Source organism: Protomyctophum parallelum, assembly GCF_964188405.1.
Source record: "Protomyctophum parallelum genome assembly, chromosome: 13".
In the NCBI taxonomy this organism is placed as follows: domain Eukaryota; kingdom Metazoa; phylum Chordata; class Actinopteri; order Myctophiformes; family Myctophidae; genus Protomyctophum; species Protomyctophum parallelum.
Window position 1 is genome coordinate 45,015,420 of NC_139708.1, and position 19,899 is coordinate 45,035,318.

At 44.1% G+C, this 19,899-nt stretch overlaps 2 protein-coding genes across 2 annotated transcripts in view; both read right to left on the reverse strand.

Annotated features, from left to right (window-relative positions):
* Positions 1 to 19,899, reverse strand: part of LOC310868710 (protein shisa-9-like) — a gene marked incomplete at both ends in the record, with an annotated part of 228,195 nt that overhangs the window by 195,235 nt on the left and 13,061 nt on the right. The window lies entirely within an intron of this gene.
* Positions 851 to 17,815, reverse strand: LOC310869575 (kelch domain-containing protein 3-like; the record flags this gene model as incomplete). Its single annotated transcript, XM_083780387.1, has 2 exons — positions 851 to 1,617; positions 17,182 to 17,815. 2 exons carry the CDS (start codon positions 17,813 to 17,815, stop codon positions 851 to 853), a joined length of 1,401 nt encoding a protein of 466 aa, XP_083636513.1.

Sequence of the window (19,899 nt, forward strand, 5' to 3'; positions counted from 1 at the left end):
TGGAGTACTGGTGTTGCGCTGTTGTGAGGTGATGGAGTGGCGTGCGGAGATCTGCAAACTCAACACGGTGAACACGCATATAATAATATAAATGAAATGAGGGCTGAGGCTGATTAAGTTTGCAAATAACGGCCCATGGGCGCTTATATGGTACGAGGGCGGTTATTTGAAGGAGGCGGTTATTACGCAAAATGGTGTCAGAACCATAGACTGTAAAAAATATGGACAAAGCGTTCCCCGGGTCTAACATGAACGTAAAATGAAGCCTGTAATAATATGCTAATTCCTGATGTAAGTCGCCATCTTTGGTACCAGCTGGCCATTGGCTGGCTCCGTTTTGTATACCAGCTGGTCATTGGCTGCCCAGACAACGAGGCGGGACTTCCCCCCTTCTTCTCCGTTGGTTTTTATTTTGACTCGAGTGGGAGGGGAATCCCGATCATAGACTGTAATGGTAGCCACGCCCCTCAGAACATACGCGATGGTTTTTTTTCTTTATGGTCATTTTTTTAATTAATGGGACCATCATTTTCCAAAAAGAATATTATGACATTAGAAATGAGACTTTAAACTAGTGACTGGAAGAAGAAAGTATTCATGACCATGTTTATTAAGGTAATACAGTCTAGGTGAAGTTGGGCCAAAATACATGGGCCTCTATGGAGCTATGGGGCTTTTTGGGTCCGGTCCAGCGCCACAACAGGCCATTATATGAACTACCGATTTCAAATGAGGCTTCACGAAATATCTGGCTGACTGCCCCCCTGGTCAGAACCTGGGCCTTTATTAGGTGCTAGGCGGCTATTTGAGCATGGGCTGTTATTTGGTAATATACTGTATGTTTATTTTCTCAGCTGCTGTTGCTAGTCATGGCTGCCAGTTCCCACCTGATGTTGTGTGGGAGTCCAGACTGCTCCTGACCGTACTGAATAACTGCTAGCTTACATAATGTCTTGAGGCTCGGACTGAAGTCTAAGACATACAGGTCACCTGGTCTGTTGTCTGCTCCAAAGATGATGACACGATCTCCCAGCATGCAACAGCACATATTCTTCATCCCATGTGGGCGTTTCCCCTTGGGCTCAACCTTCTTCCAGGAGAAGGTTTCTGGGTTGAATCTCCACAGATCATTGAAGTAATGGTCATTTTTAAAATTACAGCCACCAAATATGTACAGCTCTCCACTGAAGGTAAAGGCTGAATGACTCCAGCGTCCTTCTGGAAGAAGCTGTGTAGAAGGTGTGTTCATCCAGTCGTTGGTCTCTGTGTCAAACATGGTGTTGTGGTACTGACCCAACCTCCAGGCCTCAAGTACAAACATCTTTGTCCCGATGATGGTGGCAGAGTGATCTGATGAAGCAGGAGGTGGAGTTCCTCTGGTGTTGATTAAATACCAGACCATTGTGGTGGAGTCCAACTTGTAGATGCCATTAGTGAGTCCAGTCTTGGTCAATCCTCCATGGATGAACATGACCTTCCCCAAAACACAGGCTGAGTGGTGGTACCTCCCCTCTGGAACGGTCCCAGAAACCTGTGGTTTGAACCATCTGTGGGCATCGACATCAAATGCATAAAGATGGTTGTAGTACTCATGTGTATAGTTTTTGAAGGCATAACCTCCCCAGAGGTAGACAGTATATTCTATCAGCACAGCTGTGTGGCCACAGCGCCTGGAGGGAACCTCAAGGTGAGGTTCTCCTGTTCCAGGGGTCCCTGGGGTCAACTTCCTCCAACATAAAGACGCTGTGTTGAAGACGTGTACTTCAATGTGATCTCGTCTCTGGTTTCCGTCTCCTCCAAAGCAGTAGATCTCGTGTCCGACCACCACAGCAGCAGCCTGGTCCTTCCGATGTTCTCCTTCCAGATGTACCGTCCAGTGAAACATTTCACACAGCAGCTCCACCGCCAATGAGCGCTGTTATTTATGAAGAACAATGATATGGTTGTGATGTCATTCCATGATTACGTCATATTGCAGGATAGCTATTAGCTAAAGACAATACTGCTGTCAATACTATGACGTCATTCCTCCATATTTGGGCATGGAGTTGAATTGACAGGCAACATCCGGAACCGGACTGTTTGTGAGGAAGTGGACTGGCATGAATAGGAAGCGCCTCAAAACCACTCCACACCTAATCAAAACAAAGAATGCAGCTGCTCTGTTCTCCCAGCAAACTGGGTGGCTATAGGCTACCTAGTTTCGTGGGACATTTGTGGTCGTAGTGACTACATCTGTCATTAAAATAAATGTTTTTTCAGCCATTTTATTAGTTTTAAGGGTAACTGTTGTATAATTGCAATATTACACTTGAGGGTGTGGTTTAACGTGATTATTGCCACTTCAGTGATGCTTGCGGAATTCGACTATGTCTCGTTCCTGACCGCATCCCTGTCGTGGCAATAATCTCGGGGGGGGGGGACACTGGGGAGGCACTCGGGGGGACACTGGGGAGACACTGGGGAGAAACTGCAGCCACTGGGGAGACATTGGGGAGGCACTCAGGGGACACTGGGGAGAAACTGCAGCCACTGGGGAGACATTGGGGAGGCACTCAGGGGTACACTCGGGAGGCACTCAGGGGACACTGGGGAGGTACTCAGGGGACACTGCAGGGGAGGTACTGGGGAGCCACTGGGCAGACACTGGGGGAGGCACTGGACATTTCATATCACACACACACACCATGATTCACTAGCCCCCTAGCTTGGCATGGCGCGATTTATTTCAAGCATGACGCAGCGCCATGCCAACAACATTGTGCAGGAAACCCTGCATATAGGTAAGTATTCACTTACAAGGTGAAGGCATCTTTTACCAGCACTACTAGAATACATATAGGTAAGTATTCACTTACAAGGTGAAGGCATCTTTTAGCAGCACTACTAGAGAACAAAATGTCCTTTTAGATCAACGTTCAGAGACTTGTTGGCTGAGACTTGTTGTTGTAAAAATGCACCTCTGCCTCCCAGCGAGCCAGTCATCCGTGGCCCGCAATGGCAAATCAGCAGAATTACAAGAGCTCAGCCGTTCAGACCTCCCTCCCCCCCTATCTTCCCTCCAGCCGCCCTTCCTTCCCTCCCCCCCTCCCTCCCCCCCTCCATCCCTCCCTCCCTCCCTTGCGCTCCAGTGAATCGCCCTTTGCGAGGATTCCTTTATCATCGTGGTTCCGTCGCATCGATACAGCGCTGATCTGCGTCAGCCCCCCTGTCTGCTCTCTCTCTCTCTCTCTCTCTCTCTCTCTCTCTCTGTCGCTGTGTCTCTCTGTCGCTCTCTCTCCGTGTCACACACAAACACGTACCGTCCATAATATATCTTTCTCTCACCCACACACATCCACCACCCCGTCCTCTCTCCTCTCCTCCCTCACGCACGCTCTCTCTCTCTCTCTCTCTTTCTCTGTCGCAACATGCCAATCATCTTCTCTATTCTCCCTGGCTTGCTCTTATACTTTCTATCTTTCTTATCTTTTCTTCATCCCCGTTTGTCTTTTTTTTATCCGTCACTTTTGTCTCTCTCTATTTGGGTCTGGCTGAATGGGGCCCGCACGAGGAGAAGCACAGGGCATGTGCCATCGGCGGTATACTAATATTATATTTAATATATATAATATATATATGCAATGAAGGTTGCTTTGTATTCAAGACCTACAAAGAGATATTCTACTAACCCATTTTTGACCCGAGATCAGATTCTAAAAATGTCTTCTAAATCATGACAGTTTTCTGAAAAAGCTATGTTTAACTATGTCAGTCGTTCTTCGATTTTTCAAAAATAGCAGATCTACAAGCTCGTAGCGCGCCACTCGGTGGCGCGCTATGAGCTTGTAGATCTGCTATTTTTGAGTGGTGTAACCACTCCTACAACCAGCAATGTCCGTGCGTACCTATGTGGCCATGAGCACGAGTATATGACTATAGAGGTGCTGTTTGCCAGAAACAGCGAGAGAGGTATTAGTGCTGCCTGTTGCCTGCTAATGAGAGAGAGAGAGAGAGAGAGAGAGAGAGAGAGAGGGGGGGGGGGGGGACAGGGGGGTGGGGGGGGAGAGAGAGGGGAGTTGCACCACTCAGTTCACTCGATTTTCAATAGCTAAAGCATTTGCTAACACCAAAAGGGGTTCACGCCCAAAATGGGCTAATGCATTCTCCACCTGTGCATTATTACTCCAGCTCAATCTGGGGGGAAAAAAGTACATCGATGGAGTGCCCTTGGCGCGAGCGATATAACCACTAACTGTGTGCACTGAGAGACCCATTAAATTAGGAACGTGTGCTTTTTTGAGTTTTTTCCAGGGCATTTACTGTATATTTCTCCCGCTCTTGGGCATTGTTAAAAAGAGGGAACTATAGAGCACTCAACTAGTTACACCCCAGTGTCTTATTTCAGTTCATTTGATCATCCTTCAGTTTCAAATGCAATATTTAAAGACAATGAATGGAAGCCGTTATGAAAACAAAACAAAACATGTGGATGTACTACTACACTCTCCATTCCGCCGTAGTTCATGTGGGCAGAAATCTCTCTGAGGTCTCCATTGTAAGATTAAGTCTCAGCATGACTTCTTTCAAGTAAAGACATCTTTCTAGTAAAGAACAAGACAATTTACATACATAAAGACAGCATGAAGACAAGAGCAATAGCGGTGGATATTGCTCTTGTCTTCATGTCTTCATGTGTGTAAATTGTCTTGTTCTTTGTGTCATGTCAAATGTGTGTATATGTGTTCTTCTGCATACTTGGCTGCTGTGTCGCAAGACAAATTTCAGTGTGAACTGAGAATAAAGTACTATATCATATCATATCACCCCATGCTTTCTCTGCCACTAATATAATAATAATAATAATAATAATACTGCACTGTGCTGACACTGTACTTGCCGTGTTATAGAGATGCAACGATACTGATTTTTCAATTCCGATCCGATCCGATATCCGATATTTGCCGATCCGATATTTGCTGTAGGCTACATAGCAAATCAAATAAATACAAAAAAATGCATTAACTTTCCATAAGCCATTTATTAATTGTACAAATGCCTTACATTTAAATTCAAAGAGGGGATGTTTATGGTTAAGTGTTTAACCTGTAAAAATAAGAATAAGAAGTGTTTAATTGCACTAAACTTACAATCTGAATGAATATTTGAGCTTCTGACAACAATGTCGTGGTTTGGTAACTGAGCCAATTATATAAAGACGGATTTAACCGCGACGACGACGACGCGCGCTTATTCTTCATCATCATCATCATCGTCACAGCAGCATTCTTTTTCAATGGCAATTATAAAGTTACAAATATTTAATCACACGCTAAACAGCACGTGTGTGCAGTTAATATTTAGCAGAAGAATGGATTACAAGAGCAATCTCATCAACAACGTCAGAACGCAGCTCCACACAACTGAACTGCGCATGCAGTGACTTGACTGATCCGTGCGACGACGGGTAAACTTTATACTTTTATTACTGTTAAGTCTGTAAGTGATTCCATTCTATATTGCACCTTAGTGGGGCTTTTTTCTATAAACTGTTTGCAGTCTGTACATACTGGAGGTTGGATTCGCTCACTGCACTGTCTGTGCAGGACGGACTGTATAGTAAACATTAAACACGTGTCCCCCTCCTGTATCGGAGCGTAAATCGGTGGCGTCAAATCCGATCTCCGATACATTAATTAAGCTGGATCGGAGGCCGATCCCGATATAATATCGGATCGGTTGCAGGGTCTTTGTTTCTGACAAGCTTCCTCTAAAATAGCTTGTTGTTGCCGTGGGTGGTGGGGATTCCCCTTTGAACTCTTCTCCCTTCTGGCTCCAAAACTGTGGAATGCACTTCCCATTGCAGTCAGAACTGCAGCATCACTCCCAATCTTCCGCCGTAGCCTGAAAACCCACCTTTTCAGACTCCATCATGGCCCATAGCACTTACCCTAACCCCTTAGATAGCATTTCTGTTGGCTTAGATAGCATTTGACACAGACTTATAGCATGTTATGTAGACAGCACTATAATTGTATTGTATATAGTCATAGCACGCCATAGTACATATGTATAGCATAGTAGTGAATATGTATAGTTTATTATGTATAGTGTATGTATAGTCTCATAATATAGATATTCCACTGTTACTTTCTTAGCTTACGCATGTTTCATGATAAATGCTTTTATGTGATGTATTCCCATTGTTAAGGCAATCTGTCGGTGTGCACATATAACACAGTTGAACACAATAATCGAGACAGACACAATTCAGAGTTTCAGAGTATTGGAATAGATTGTATTCGAATACGGAGTAGCCGCGTAGCGTTACAATGGAACACCACACACTGACTCAACACATCTTAGTCAGACTTCAGTTTAAGTACATTATTACCCCCCCCCCCCAGGGGTGGGTCCTAACACATGCCAATGAGAGACAAGTCACAGCTGGTCAAATGTCAGTGGAACAGGCTTTGTTTATGATGTCCTTAAATATACAACTCAGGTATCCCACATATCCTTGACATTTCCCCCATTTATTCATTTAAGAACTCATAACCCATGTCTCTGGACGTAGAAGTAGGCGAAACGACCCTGATAACAATCAGGTAAAAAAATTCCTACATGGCCCTCTTCAAAATCATTTAGAGCAACCACCCTCAGGCCTACGTCAACAACAAACAAGCGAAGCCGTCCGTTCAGAACTGTTCATCTGCACACTCGACAGCGTGCTGCAGGCATCACACGGTTAAAACTGCACAGGGCAATCCAAACTGGCAGTCCTGTTGCTCCTTCACAGGGCTCAGCTCTCAGATTGGCCATCTTTCCAGAACAGCTGCAATGACCAATCTCCACCGCACAGGTGACACAGCATCATTCTTTCCGAAGAATGGTCCAGAGCTTAATCCCTCATTTAGGAACATCAGTGTGGACTTAGCCATCCTCATCATATATCTGAAAAATAAAGAAAACCAGTGGTAGGCCTATACACAAAAAAATACATATCAATAACATAACTTAAACTAAACGGAGCCGGGCATGAGCATACAGGGCATTTCTGTTTCCACATGAGTAGTTACAACAAAATCCCTTTCTATTCCATCAATTTTATCAGTCCAAGTTGAGCTTAATGCATCAATCAAACATACTTCTCTCCCATCCAGCCTGAATAGCATACTAGGATTTCCAGAAACTATAGGTACAATAATTAGCAGGCACATTATTATCTTGTATTATCTTCAACAAGAGTCGGCATAATAAACTTTACCAGCCTATACCCATTCAGTGTCAACCTTAACATGTAACACAACTGTCTTCTAAACATGGAAATGTAAGTACCAAAATAAACTATTCATCCATAGACTATTCATTTATTCAATTAACCCGACTCCGCACAATAATTCTGAACTTAGGCCTTGTTATTGCAATAACTAAATACTGTAGAGTGTATGATTCTGAAATATGACACCCCACATATTATCATTCACATTCGATACTTAGCCATGTCGCCAGATCCAGATTTAAGTCATGTTTTTCCCAAAACGACTTTCATTATTTACGGAGCTGAAAAAAACATACTGACAAACCATTAATTCCTACCCTACCTACCTAGTCACTAATTTTAGTGTTGATGGTGGACCAAATACTTTACTAAATATACCTTACTTTATAGACAGTTGGTTCCCGACTGCCCTCAGAAGGTGTAGGCATGTCATTAACTCATTAGAGCCTCTAAAGCCTTCTGTAGGGGTGCAATTAAACCCAGGGGGTCTCACAGCTGACTACCAGCTGACACTATAACCATCTCATTTACTGTCAGTCCACCACCTTCCAACGTGTCTACACGCATTTGTATAACTACTGCCTAAAAATACATTCTCATGTCTCACTAGTATGGCATAATTCAAACAATACCGCTGTTCAACACTATAAATTGTATAACTACAGTAAAACATTCTGAACATCAATATGTTGCATTTTACTCACGTAATACTCACAGATTTGACTTCCAAAATCCAATGATACTTCTCTTCTGTAAACACATCAAGATAACCATTTCGGCGCACATGCACACACATGCAAAGATTAGTCATTTCATTAGTAAATCATTCCACAAACATATGAATCTGGACCGCCTCCACCTTGAACCTAAAAAGAAACCTGGATCAGAACATTCATACATTTATACAGGAAACACATTGTATTTAAATACTTTGTCTATTTCAGGGCGTCCCCTGAACCAGAACTGCGGACTCACTCACATTAGTCTGTGTGACTCCTATGAATAATATCTTGTAAATACATCATATAGTACTTATATTCTAGAATGTACAACAACTCCTATCTTTGGTTCCATTCCACCATCGGTGTACAGCCCCTTACTGGACCTTTAGATAATTGAACAATGTGTAACTCATAACTTTTAGTAAGCCCAAGCAACTCCAGCTTGATAAACAGGTTATCATTCTCAGTCTTAATTTTAACTCATGCAGCCAATACATTTCTCAGTCTTAAATTTAACTCACGCAGCCAGCCAATACATCAATCAATATTATTTCTTGCCCTGATGAAAATAGCTACTCAAAGTTACTCTATAAATGACATCTATGATGTCAGTGTCTTCTTCTTCTCCCTGCTATATTCCCTATTTATTTACTTATTTAAATGACGACTGCACAGCTCATAGTTGCTCTTACTAATGTAGTGAATTTAGTGGTGCTGCTCATTCAGATACAACAGTATCCTCCTTCCTAATATGTCAACACTATTGATAAGATGCGGAAAATACGTTCCGCTGTACTTTACTTGTACTCTACTCTGACAATAAATGTAATCTCACCTCCCATCTTCTCTCATCTTCCCTGTGACACACATCCTATTTACCAATGTAAATTCACCGGCCCTGAAGACAAGAGTGTAACACAACATAGCTTAAACCAATTGTTATTTTACAAAACTATGCCTGCACTCACTGTACTCACATCCTAATTAATTCTCTAACCAATACAATACAATGTAGAGATTGACTGATTTTACACTGTTACATGACCTATATGACTGCAGTAGAATCTTAACTGTTCATCTTTTTATTTGAATGAGTGTATTGCTGCACACACATATGATCTATAACTTTATCTAATACTGTACTATTGAACTCCACTAATTTACATTAGTATTTTTGGTATCTGACCTCTGAGCACCTGATCATAGTATGTCCTTACATTCAGCCCATGGAAATAACCTGCAGTAAATTCTGTGTAGTTGCTTTGACCATGTCGTTATGTCATAAACATTTCAAATAGCACTAGGCCAGCTGTTTTCCCTATCCTTGGCCAAGTCAAGATAAGGTAAAAATAAAGTCAGATCCTGAAGCACAACCATTTTAAAGTTTACCAGACCAACCACCCATTTCCTTTCATAGCAGCCATAATTGATAATCCCTCCTTACTATTTTGTCAATATGCATCTGTCATTCTTACCACACCTCTCACCATCACTACAGAGAGAGTAAACACAGTTCCTGCTGGCCACAAAATCAGCAGATGACGTGGAGGAGAACACAGCCATAGTTCCCAAGGTCTCACAAAATCAGATGTCGAAAACATATCCTCCATTGTTGTTGCAGACGTCAGCTCTGCCTTGCATTTGAACCCATCCTTTGCAGGGTGCCCAAAACCCTTCACACAGTGTCTCAGTACAGTTCAGTTCAGTTCAGTAGGTGTCTCAAAGTTCAGTGCAATGATCACACCTCCCACAGTGTGATCTTAAAAATCAAGTAAGCGGTTTGTAGCCTGTATCTCTCCCTCTCCATGGTAACAGGTCAAGAGCAGGCTTACTCTGACAGATGCATACGTTTTGCATACTGCAAATTACTATATTTTAAATGATCACAATTACAGCTGCTATTACAATCATATTCCATGTACGTGATCTAATTGCCATATTCTTTGTTCTTACCTAATGTAAATCGCTCTGGATTTAAGGTTTAGCTTTCTGGATTTCCTTAGATTTTTGCAAAAGGTGTCACCAAATCAATCATCGTCACACCATTCTTATTTGCCAATCAGTGACTAGTTGTTAGCCTGTGTCAGGCCCAAAAAAGGTCCTTAATGTTATCCTTGATAAATTCATTCTCTTGTATCAGCCAGATATATACACAGTGTTCAGGCAAATTCTTCAATTTTATCTTTTACGTGCACACAAGACATAGCCTACATGATCAGGTCTCTGGCTCAAATACCACAAAACTAACCTTTCCCTTACTCGGGACTCTATAGGTGGGGCCTTGGGCACACTTTTACGGTCACGTTCCCTATAATCTCCAGCTCAGTGGCCTTGTGGTTAGAGTGTCTGCCCTGAGACTGGGAGGTCGGGGTTCAATCCCCGGCCGGGTCATACCAAAGACTCTAAAAATGGGACCCAGTGCCTCCCTGCTTGACACTCAGCATCAAGGGTTGGATTGGGCAAGTTTCCATCATAATCAATATTAAGCAGACTTGGCAACCTGACAGTAGACAGTAACAGTACAGTAAAGAACCTGGGGGTTATTACTGATTCCGAATTGAATTTTAATTCACACATTAATCATGTTACCAAGATTGCCTTTTTTCACCTTAGAAATATTGCACGAATCAAAGCCTATGTGTCCTTGGACGATGCAAAAACGCTAATCCACGCCTTTGTTTTCTCTCGGCTTGATTACTGCAATGCACTTTTTCCAGGACTGTCTAAGAAAACAACTGACAGATTACAACTTGTCCAAAATGTAGCAGCCAGAGTTTTAACTAGAACTAAAATGAGAGAACATATTACTCCAGTTTTGGCATCACTGCACTGGCTTCCGGTTGTTTTTAGGATTGATTTTAAAATTATTTTACTTGTCTATAAGTCTTCAATGGTCTCACACCTTCCTACCTACATGACTGCTTGCCTAAATATGTCCCAAACCGGCCGCTAAGGTCTTCCACTGCTGGCCTGCTCGCTTTGCCTGTCAGGCAGCCTCTGTAGACATTTTTAAAGCTCAGCTCAAGACCCACTTCTACAACATTGCCTTTAAGTGATCTTATATATTTTTTTTTAATTCATGTCCTCACTGTATTGCATTACTGCTTGTTTTTTTAATGTCGTTGAGTTAGGCTCCTGCCCTATGACCCTCATGTCTCAGCAAGGCTACTTACATACTCCCTATAATCTCACTGTAAACCCTCGTTCTTGACTACGGTAATTGCTTCCGGCATATTTAACATTCTCCTAAAATACAAATGACAGTTTACAAAGTAACTATTCTGGGAAGTAATCCTTTACGTTCATAATAGGGAAATAGCTTTGGTCAATTTCTACAAATGGCTTTATAGTGTACGTGGTCCACTCACTCCTCTCCTGTCTGTAACACGAGTCGTCACACAGAGCAGGGGAGCCCTCGGAAGAGCAAATAAACAATAAACTAATTACAGGGGTAATTATCTCACAGCATGACCCCAGGCTAGCATCAACACTAATTCTCACCGTTTCATTACTTTACTTTTTAAACAACATGCTTGTAGAACTGCTATTTTTTAAACTCTTTCCTATCAGTATGCACTATATCAAATGTATCATCTTAGAATCTGTCCTAACAATTTCCTTAGATCTATAGGCTATGTGTTCTATTTTACTCAAACTACATCAGGGAGAATGCTCCATTTTACTGCTTGGGGACATGACATTTTACCAATTAACAAGAATGTTAGACCATGAGCTGATCAGAATGAGGCAATACACTATTCTAACAATAGTGATTATAGCTACCATTTTCAGAAAGGTTTAACCCCACACTATAATTTACATAGTGAAGTTTAATAGACGAAGCTATCGTGGTTACTATGTACCTAAATTACTTTTAGCTCCACATTCTGACACAGACAATATCTACAATGCATTTAACTATTAAAAGAACAAAGCCTACTACATGTGGTACGAATATGGTTAAGGAAATCTGTAGGTTTCTGCTCCCTCTACAGCTATCTGCTTAAACATGTCGCACTATGGTTTCAAACAATGAGCAACAGCTGGGTTCACATGACACGATGTGGTCAGATATTTTCACTCCAAAGAAATACAAATACCTATTTTTTCCCTCATCATACATATACACATTTGATCACTCTTCAGATATACAGTATGTGTTTTAGCACAACTTCCTATACTTTTCTCATTCCTCATCTAGAGGATTCTGACACTTCATGTAGAATGGATCCATCCAGTTACGTTAATTATTATGTCCATATCTATCTCCACTTTAGGCTCCAGCCTGTTAACTACTTAACATCACTTTTCACAATGACCTCTCATTCTTTTTCTCTCACTCTATCTGTCTGCCTCTCTCACAACACACACACACACACACACAGACAGACCACTTCATTCAGCACTCAATCAGTTGTCATGACATGTCACATCCATACATAGCGCTTCACAATTATTTTATGCTTTTGCTAGCAAAGGGACCCATAGGCGAGGATTAACCTCCCTTCTTAGTAGCTACAAATTTAGGCAAGACAACTGTCTCCCTGTTCAGGCCAACACTCACAGACATACACTACATTTAGGACAAACACACACAGCTAGCTTTTTGCTCACACCCTTATAGGCAGACGCAGGATCCTTAAGGCTGAACACCAGTTCACCTTTTATCAGACAACTGGCAACTTATAGTCCCTGTTCCTGTACACACGCGCATGTTTCAGGCAAGACTTCTTCCGTCTCCCTATAGGCCTATCCTATATGTGATCACAAATCTATCACTAATACTCTAAAATCTGAACGGCTCAACTCAGCACAAACACCAACAGATTCCATATTTACTCACGGCGTTGGCCAACAGCAACAGACAGCAACGGCCACTCCACTCTCCCTTCCTGTGAGCCAACCCACCGCAGCATAGCACCACCTATATCATCGGTAGAACCTCCAAAAATGTTAAGGCAATCTGTCGGTGTGCACATATAACACAGTTGAACACAATAATCGAGACAGACACAATTCAGAGTTTCAGAGTATTGGAATAGATTGTATTCGAATACGGAGTAGCCGCGTAGCGTTACAATGGAACACCACACACTGACTCAACACATCTTAGTCAGACTTCAGTTTAAGTACATTATTACCCCCCCCCCCCAGGGGTGGGTCCTAACACATGCCAATGAGAGACAAGTCACAGCTGGTCAAATGTCAGTGGAACAGGCTTTGTTTATGATGTCCTTAAATATACAACTCAGGTATCCCACATATCCTTGACACCATGCTTTTGTTCTTGCTTAAATGTAAGTCGCTCTGGATTAAGAGCGTCTGCTAAATGCCTAAATTGTAAATTGTAAATTGTAAATTGAACTATCGCGGTCAACGGTGTACGCTTCTTGGTGTAAAAAAAAAAGCATTCAATTATACATTTCCATTTGGATCATTTAGCATTTGCTCATTTCCAGCATGTCACTGTGTGAATATTAATCCTTTCTGTACGGGAACCCCTTTTGGTGTAACATAATGTAAATGTAAACATAATGTAAATGTACATAACATGATGCTAAAGCATCATGTTATGCTTTAGCTATTGAAAAATAGCAGATCTACAAGCTCATAGTGCGCCACCGAGTGGCGCGCTATGAGCTTGTAGGTCTGCTATTTTTTGATAAATCGTTAAAATGTGCCTCAAATCTTTCCGAAAATTGTCATGATTTAGAAAACATATATTTTTTTAATTTCGACGTCAGGCCTGAATAATAAGCTACGGCTCCTACAGGTAATACAGACCACAGACGTTTCAATTCAGGCAGCCAATTCTATCCACTTAAGCACTTATGCGACAATCGCCAAACTGCACGCTGCGAGCTTGTATCTGCTCCCACTGTTTGCTAAAGGAGTATACCATGAGGAACAGTGGGCTATGAGCCAACATGCTGTGATCCTATACATGAGATCAGACACTGAGACATAACGAGTGTGGACGTTTTGCGGAGTAGATTTTCACACTCACAGTTCAGTCGAGTCAGGATCTGGCCGCGGTGTGTATAAAGGAGGACGTGTCAGTAAAAAACACATATCACAAACATCTAAGTGAATAAAAGCACCAACATGAACAAAGAAAATGTCCAGTAATGCCTTTTAGAATCTTGAGGAACGGGGAGTTCCCCCCCCCCCCCCCCCCCCCCCTTAATGGCCCATGTCTTGACACCCGATAGGACAGCCGTGCAGCGACATCGAGTGCATGCACGCACTCACACACATAATGACAAAAACACACACGCAGACACGTGCACAGCATGAAGCTCACTTGCTCGTGTTCCCTTTATCTCCACTCCTCCTTATACCTCTATCTCTCCCTCACACTAATGCACGCACGCATGCACACCCGCACGCACACCCACACGCACCGTGTTCCGTGTACCAGAATTAGCAGTTGGCTGTGTTCCAGTCAGATCCGATCAATACTTCAGCCCTCAAAATAAAACAACCTCTCCTCTCCTCTCCTCTCCTCTCCTCTCCTCTCCTCTCCTCTCCTCTCCCCCCTCCCCTCCCCTCCTCCCAGGAAGACAAACGCTGTGACAGTGACAGCTCCAACCACAGCCTAGCCTGGAACTCACCTATGCTTTCTATGGCATAGGCAGCTCCTGGCAGGATCCGCTGGCAGAAACTGTGTGCAGCTGTTGGACATGAGACTAATTCATTAGAGCGACAGAGAGAGAGAGAGAGAGAGAGAGAGGAGTGTGTGTGTGTGTGTGTGTGTGTGTGTGTGTGTGTGTGTGTGTGTGTGTGTGTGTGTGTGTGTGTGTGTGTGTGTGTGTGTGTGTGTGTGTGTGTGTGTGTGTGTGTGTGTGTGTGTGTGTGTGTGTGTGTGCGTGTGTGCGTCAATTTAACAAAGGTGCAGACGATCAGAAATCAGCAGAGGGTGAGCAATGTTTGCGCTACTCTATGCCGTATTGAAGTGGACTCAGAGACTCCCTGGAAATAAAAACGTCTGGGTTTCCGAGGCTAACCACAGCCAGGCCCCGACAATACGAGATGGCTCCACTATAGCCGTAGTACGGCCCTCTATAGAACAAACAGAACACTGTTGTTGTAAAAATAGCATTCTCAAAATGCTTCACCTCTCCATCAGTCACCCGACCCTCTCTCTCCCCTTCCAGCATGCTCTCTCTCCCTTTTCTCTCTCTCCCTTCTCTCCCTCTCTCCCTCTCTCTCTCTCTCTCTCATATATGACACCTGTCTTCATCTCCACCTGCATCTCTATTCTTCCCCACACTGGAAGAACTACACAGAGACCGCTGAAACTCTGAACATTATGAAAGACACTTCCCACCCCGCTCACTCACTGTTTGAACTGTTTCCATCAGGCAGACGGCACAGAGTGATCAAGTCAGGGACCAACAGATTCAGTAACAGCTTCTATCCCACAGCGGTATAGTTGCACTCAATGCTGCTAAGAAATGATCTGCTGCTGCGACACATGTTTTGTTTTTCTGCTATCTTAAGTAAAATTACATGTTTGTGCAATATATATATGCCTATAGTGCTGCAGGGGTTGTGCAATAACAGGAAGTCATGCGTGTTTTGTTTTAGCTTTATGTTGTTTTGTGATATGATGCACTGATTGGTTGGCAATTTTGCAATGATAAATAAAGATCTATCTGTCTCTATCTATATCTATATATCTATCTATCTATCTATCTATCTATCTATCTATCTATCTATCTATCTATAACTTTATCTCCCTTCTCCATGTCTATGTCTCTGCCAACTGGCCACTAATACTAATTTGAGTATAGCCTATAATTGTGTCCTCAAAATCTGAGGAAGGAATCGTCCGTGCACGTATTGCACGCTGTGATTGGCTGAGCATTGCATAATGGGTGTGCCACAGGTCACCCGTTAAATATAAGTGTCAGGTAGAGGGGGGATAGAGAGAGAGAGAGGGGTAGGGATTGGGTATGTCATATCCCCAAAGGGATATGGACTAGTTTGAATAATTCATACATCCTGACTGACTGATGGCCACTCCTTATCGCTGGAGACTACGATGTATAGACATTAACACAATATCATCATCATCATCTTTACCACCATCCGTCATTCACACAATCAGTACATCCATTCCACTGTCCATCCATCATCAACACATCCATCCATCCATCCATCAGCTCATTCATCCAATCATCTGATCCACTCACTGATCCATCACTCATCCCGTATAGGTCCATCCATCCATCAGCCCGTTCATCCAGCCATCATCATCATCATCATCATCATCATCCCATACGACAATTGTCCCATCCGTCCACCCATGCATCTATGCATTATTCCATCCTTTAATGAATTGCATTTTTATAGCGCTTAAAGCGTGCTCAAAGCGCTTTACAATGGTTCATTCATACATTGGGAGGTGAAGCGGCGAACAGTCGACGCCAGCATCCTCACTTCACACATTCACACACCAATGGTGGCGAGCTGAGCTCAGCTAACACCGACCGACTCATTGGAGGCAATCTAGGGTTCAGTGTCTTGCCCAAGGACACTTCTACATGTGGACAGGAGGATCTGGGATTCGAACCGCCGACCCAGGGATCATTGGACGACCTGCTCTACCTCCTGAGCCACAGCCGCCCACCATGAGTGGTTCTCATAGTGGGGTCCGCAGACCTCCAAGGGCCCTTTGAGGGTGTGTGTGTGTGTGTGTGTGTGTGTGTGTGTGTGTGTGTGTGTGTGTGTGTGTGTGTTGTCGGATTTCCAGATATCCAGATTTGTCTGTAACCAGGCTATAACCAACCAGGGCCCAGTATGCAGACTAATATCCACTCAGTGAGATTAGTATCGCTATGCAAGGCTATACGTTGAGACTGCTTTAACTCACACCCCATCCCAAAGGCTCAATTTCCAGTGACGTAGCGTCTGTGGGGGCCGGAGGGCCAGGGCCCCCATGAGGTTTTTCGGGAATTGCACCCAACCGCACTGAAGACAGTCAAGACACTGTCCAACAGCGCCCTCCCCTGGCTAAACCAGGCATGGGCCCCCATGAGGATTATGAAAACTATTCGTTTATGTATGTAACCATACACAACCGTACACACACACGCATGCAGGCAGACAATCAACCAAGCATCCCTCCTGGGTCCTACCTGGTGTTGGTCATCTCCTCCCTCCCTCCTCCTCCTCCTCCTCCTCCCCCCTGGCTCTTCTCCAGGCCCAGCTTGGTGAAGATGCCCACCAGCACCATGACGGCCGCCACGCCGCAGATGATGTAGACGATCATGTGCGTGCGGTCGCGGTCGGGCTCCTCGTGCGCCTCCGTGACGGGCACCGCCGGCTTGCCCGTGTTGGCCCAGACGGGCGTGTCGTAGTTGGAGCAGGACGTCTGGTCCAGGCTGTGCACGCGGAACTGGCAGCAGAAGCGGTAGTAGCAGGAGCCGCAGCAGAACATGTAGACGCCGGCGTTGCAGTTGAACGGCGGGTCCCACTGGCCCATGACGTCGTAGTAGCCCCAGCAGCGGCTGCCGATGGACGGCACCGACGTCTCCTCGTTGGTCTCCGCCGCCGCGGGCGAGACGGGCGTTTCCAGCGCGGCCTGAGGCGAGCCCGAGGAGGGCCCCGATGTCCGGTTGTTTGCGTCGCCGTCGGAGGTCGTCGTGGTGGTCGTCGTGGGAGGTTGTTCCTGGGCGTACGCCCCCCCCCAGCACCCCGAACTACTAGTCCTCCATCCTCCCAGAGACGTGAGGACGCCCAGGAGGACGATCCAGAGGGACAGGCTCCGCCTCCTGGAGCCCATGCTGAGAGGGTGATGATGCGCGGAGGAGGAGGAGGTGGCCATCTTGGTTTTAATATAATTTATTTGAGCTGGGAGGGTTTATATTTCCAATATCTGCCGGGCGGGAACGCCTCGGGATCCCAGAGAATGGAGTTCTCTAATGTTGCTCTGGAGAGGAAGTCCGGAGCTCACTGGTGGAGCTGTTGCCCAGCGACCTTTGACGAGTCACAACGGGATTATCAAAGTTACTGACGGGCCCAAGATGAAAGGTCCCTGGTTTGAGAAAGGAACCAAGATCCCCCAAAAAATAAATAAATATAAGCCTCTAGTTTGTTCTCCAGGTCTCAGATGGCTGTTGCCACGGTAAAACTTTGTCTTTGTTTTGTGTTACTTCACACAGGCGGTGAGAAAGGCCAACTCCAGGATTCGAGGAGAAGTATGGCTTTCAGGTTAGCCTATATTCACGGCAGGAAACACCTGGAAGAGGAAAAAAAAGAGCATTCAGTCAGCATTGTGGGAGTTGGTAGAGTACACAGAATACCACTAATCATTACAGGATGCTCTAAAGAGCATTCAGTCAGCATTGTGGGAGTTGGTAGAGTACACAGAATACCACTAATCATTGCTCTAAAGAGCATTCAGTCAGCATTGTGGGAGTTGGTAGAGTACACAGAATACCACTAATCATTGCTCTAAAGAGCATTCAGTCAGCATTGTGGGAGTTGGTAGAGTACACAGAATACCACTAATCATTGCTCTAAAGAGCATTCAGTTAGCATTGTGGGAGTTGGTAGAGTACACAGAATACCACTAATCGTTACAGGATGCTCTAAGTACATATAAGTAATGTATAATTACAATTTTTTGGTATTTTTTCCCCAATTCCCAGTACGTTTACTTCTACTCCACTATACATCTCAGAGACAAATATTGTACTTTTACTCCACTGCATCAGTGGTTCTCAAAGTGGGGTCCGGGGACCCCTAGGGGTCCTAGAGGGAGTCCCAGGGGGTCCCCAGCTAAATGATAGTTTGGAACCAAAATGGACCCCTATGGGTCTGTAACTCTAAATCTTCAGAGATAAATTAATGTTGATTTTACAATTTATAAATTGGGTTTTCCAGAGATAGAAATGCAGCCGTAGACTAATGCATGTCAAACTGGGGGTCCTTGAAAGTAAACGGGTTGAGAATCAGAATATCTTCTCTCATATCTTTTCAAATGGGGGTCCGCAGGGCTAATTAGTGTGTTTGGGAACCACTGCACTACATGAATCTCAGTGTTAGTTCATACAGGGACACGCGAGTCGCATATACCGAAAGCTGTAATCGGCTGCCAGTCGGCTGCCAATTCTCATTCACATTCTCAGCTGAGCATTACGTCACTCATTCATTCTCCAATCAGAGCTCATATACGTCATTCTGCTTCACTACTACAGCTGCTTCTTGGACCACATGCAGCTGTCAAAGCTCTCCTCCACCACTCCAGCCTCCACCACCCCAGCCTCCACCACCCCAGCCTCAGTAAACTAGAATTCAATATTGATAAAGTAATCTAGAATTCAATGTTGATATTGCTCTAATCTGATTCATGGCTTTAACGTTAAAATGCATCGTTCAAGTTGTATGCTTCAAGTTTGAAGCATACAACTCCCTTTGGAGTGAGTGTGGAACTATAGTGGCCCTCTGGAGTGAGTGTGGAACTATAGTGGCCCTCTGGAGTGAGTGTGGAACTATTACTGTTACAGGATTCTCACTTGTGAGTCACCCTGTGGACTCACAAGTGCTTTTGAGGAAGACAGAGGAAGACGTGAGAGAAAAACAAATCAATCTCGCTGCTCAACATGCTTCTTAATGGAGCCAATGAGTCCCTGGTGAGCCAGTACTATACTCACAGACACAACAGAGTCTCTGTGTGTGTGTGTGTGTGTGTGTGTGTGTGCGTGTGCGTGTGCGTGTGCGTGTGCGTGTGCGTGTGCGTGTGTGTGTCCGTGTGTGTGTGTGTGTGTGTGTGTGTGTGTGTGTGTCTATATGGATACCTGGCTGCACAATAGGATATCTGTGGCGATATTAGGCCCTCGATAATGATAATATCAAACCATTCAATATATTGCGATATTCAATATATTATTGCAAGAGATTTCATCA